At 39.1% G+C, this 1,956-nt stretch overlaps 1 protein-coding gene across 1 annotated transcript; it reads right to left on the minus strand.

The window, feature by feature from the left end:
• Positions 1-538: 538 nt before the first annotated feature.
• LOC122638834 (secreted RxLR effector protein 161-like) lies at positions 539-1,442 on the minus strand. Its single transcript, XM_043831682.1, has 3 exons — positions 1,250-1,442; positions 975-1,121; positions 539-768 (listed from the first exon to the last, which is right to left on the minus strand). The coding sequence occupies exons 1-3, from the start codon at positions 1,440-1,442 to the stop codon at positions 539-541; spliced, it is 570 nt and encodes a 189-aa protein (XP_043687617.1).
• Positions 1,443-1,956: the final 514 nt, after the last annotated feature.

The following is a 1,956-nucleotide window of genomic DNA, read 5'->3' on the forward strand; positions in this document are numbered from 1 at the left end:
TTGTTGGCAATACACTCACTCCCCCTTTGGAATTGTTGGCAACACACTCACCTAGACTCTCTCCCCCTTTGACAACAAGATCAAAGGGCCTCAAAACAAAAAAAAAATGCATAACTAATGGACTCCCCCTAAGATAATGCATAAATAAGCAAAAATAAAAACAATTTAGCTAGAGGGAGAAGTTACTACACCGAGTTTCTTCCTAAGGTATGCATGTAGGTACTGGAAGAGGTTTAGTGAAGATGTCAACCACCTGTTCAGCTATTGGAACATACTCAAGCTGAATTTGTCCACTAGTTACCTTCCCTCTCAGAAAGTACTATTTGATAGCTATGTGCTTGCTCCTCGAATGCATACTGAGCTCTTGGATATGTTGATGGTGCTGGTGTTATCACAGTAAAGAATAACTGGTAGTTTCTGCTCAACATGAAGATTCTTCAACATTTGCATCATCCAAAGTAACTGAGTGCAACAAGAAGTAGCAACAATATACTTTGCTCCAGCCGTAGCTAGGGAAATACTCTTATTTCTTGTTGTGTCAAGCAACTAGACTTTCTCCAAGATAAAATGCTCCTCCACTTGAGCTCTTCCGGTCATCAACACAGCCTTCCCAATTAGCATTTGAGTAGGCTGTCAGCTCAAAATTCTTCTTTCGAGGATACCAAAGGCCATGCTCCATACTTCCTTTCAAATATTTGAGAATTCTCTTTACAGCAACAACATGAGTCTCCTTGGGACTTGATTGAAACCTAGCAACCATACAAACAGCTTGAAGAATACAGGTCTAGATGTAGTTAAATATAAAAGACTATACCTATCATGGACCTGTACATGGTATGGTCAAATGTGGGTGAATAATCATCTTTGCTCAATTTGTAACTAGTCATCATAGGTGTACTGACTGGCGTGCAATCCTTTTATGTTGAACTTCTTTAACATCTCCTTGATGTATTTAACTTGTGAGATAAAAATACCTGATTTCAGTTGCTTCACCTGTAAACCAAGAAAGAATGCCACTTCTCCAAGCGTGGACATCTCAAACTCCTTCTCCATCCTGTTAGCTAACTCCTTACATAGCTCATTCTTGTGTACACCAAAGATGATATCATCTACATTGACCACTACAACAAGGGGCTGTTATCCACTGATCTAATATAGAGATTGTTTTCCACCATGCCTTTTCTGAAACCTATCTCATATAAATAGCTATCAAACCTAGAAAACCAAGCTCTAGGTGCCCACTTCAGACCATACAATGCTCTTCTCAGTTTACAAACCATTGTAGTATCTTCACATAGCTTAAATCCATCTGGTTGCTTTATGTAAACCTCCTCTTCAAGGTTTCCATTTAAAAATCCTAATTTGACATCCATTTGGAATACCTTAAAATCTCTATAGGCTACAAGTGCAAGAAACATTCGCATTCCTTCAAGTCTAGCCATTGGGGCAAAAATGTCTTCAAAATCCACACCTTCAACTTGAGGGCCCTTTACACACCAATCTTGCCTTGTTTCTCACAACTTCTCCATTCTCATTCAATTTGTTCCAAAACACCCATTTTGTACCTATGACATTCTTACCAACAGGTCTAGGAACTAGCTCCAAAGTTTTGTTCTTCTCAATTCGATCAAGCCCTTCATTCGTAGCCCTGACCCAACTAGAATCTTTGCTAGCTTCTTCAACAAACTTAGGCTCAATATGGGATAAAAGTGAATAATAACTTATGGCCTTCATTTTGTTAGTCTGCACTCCAGTTGTGGGGTCACCTACTATTTGTCCATGTGGGTGATCTTTCTCTAGTCTTGCAATCCTATGCCTTCTCTCAATAGCTTCTCCTTGTTCTTCATTTTCTGATTTTGAAGACAGTGGGGCTACCTCTCTGGATGGTGAATTTTCAATTTCAGCCTTAGTTTCATCATCTAAAAACTCAATGTTTGAAGGGTAGTCAACATAAAT

The sequence above is a fragment of the Telopea speciosissima genome, chromosome 9 (genome assembly GCF_018873765.1).
Source record: "Telopea speciosissima isolate NSW1024214 ecotype Mountain lineage chromosome 9, Tspe_v1, whole genome shotgun sequence".
Classification (NCBI taxonomy): Eukaryota; Viridiplantae; Streptophyta; class Magnoliopsida; order Proteales; family Proteaceae; genus Telopea; species Telopea speciosissima.

Bases quoted from the DNA above. Each gene is read 5' to 3' on its own strand.
- LOC122638834 (XM_043831682.1), bottom strand. From the start codon at position 1,442: ATGGCTAGACTTGAAGGAATGCGAATGTTTCTTGCACTTGTAGCCTAT. The intron at 1,122-1,249 runs GTCTGAAGTGGG...CCCTTGTTGTAG, and splicing joins ACTGAGAAGAGCATTGTATG to TGGTCAATGTAGATGATATC. The intron at 769-974 runs GTATTTTTATCT...GTATTCTTCAAG, and splicing joins GGTGAAGCAACTGAAATCAG to CTGTTTGTATGGTTGCTAGG.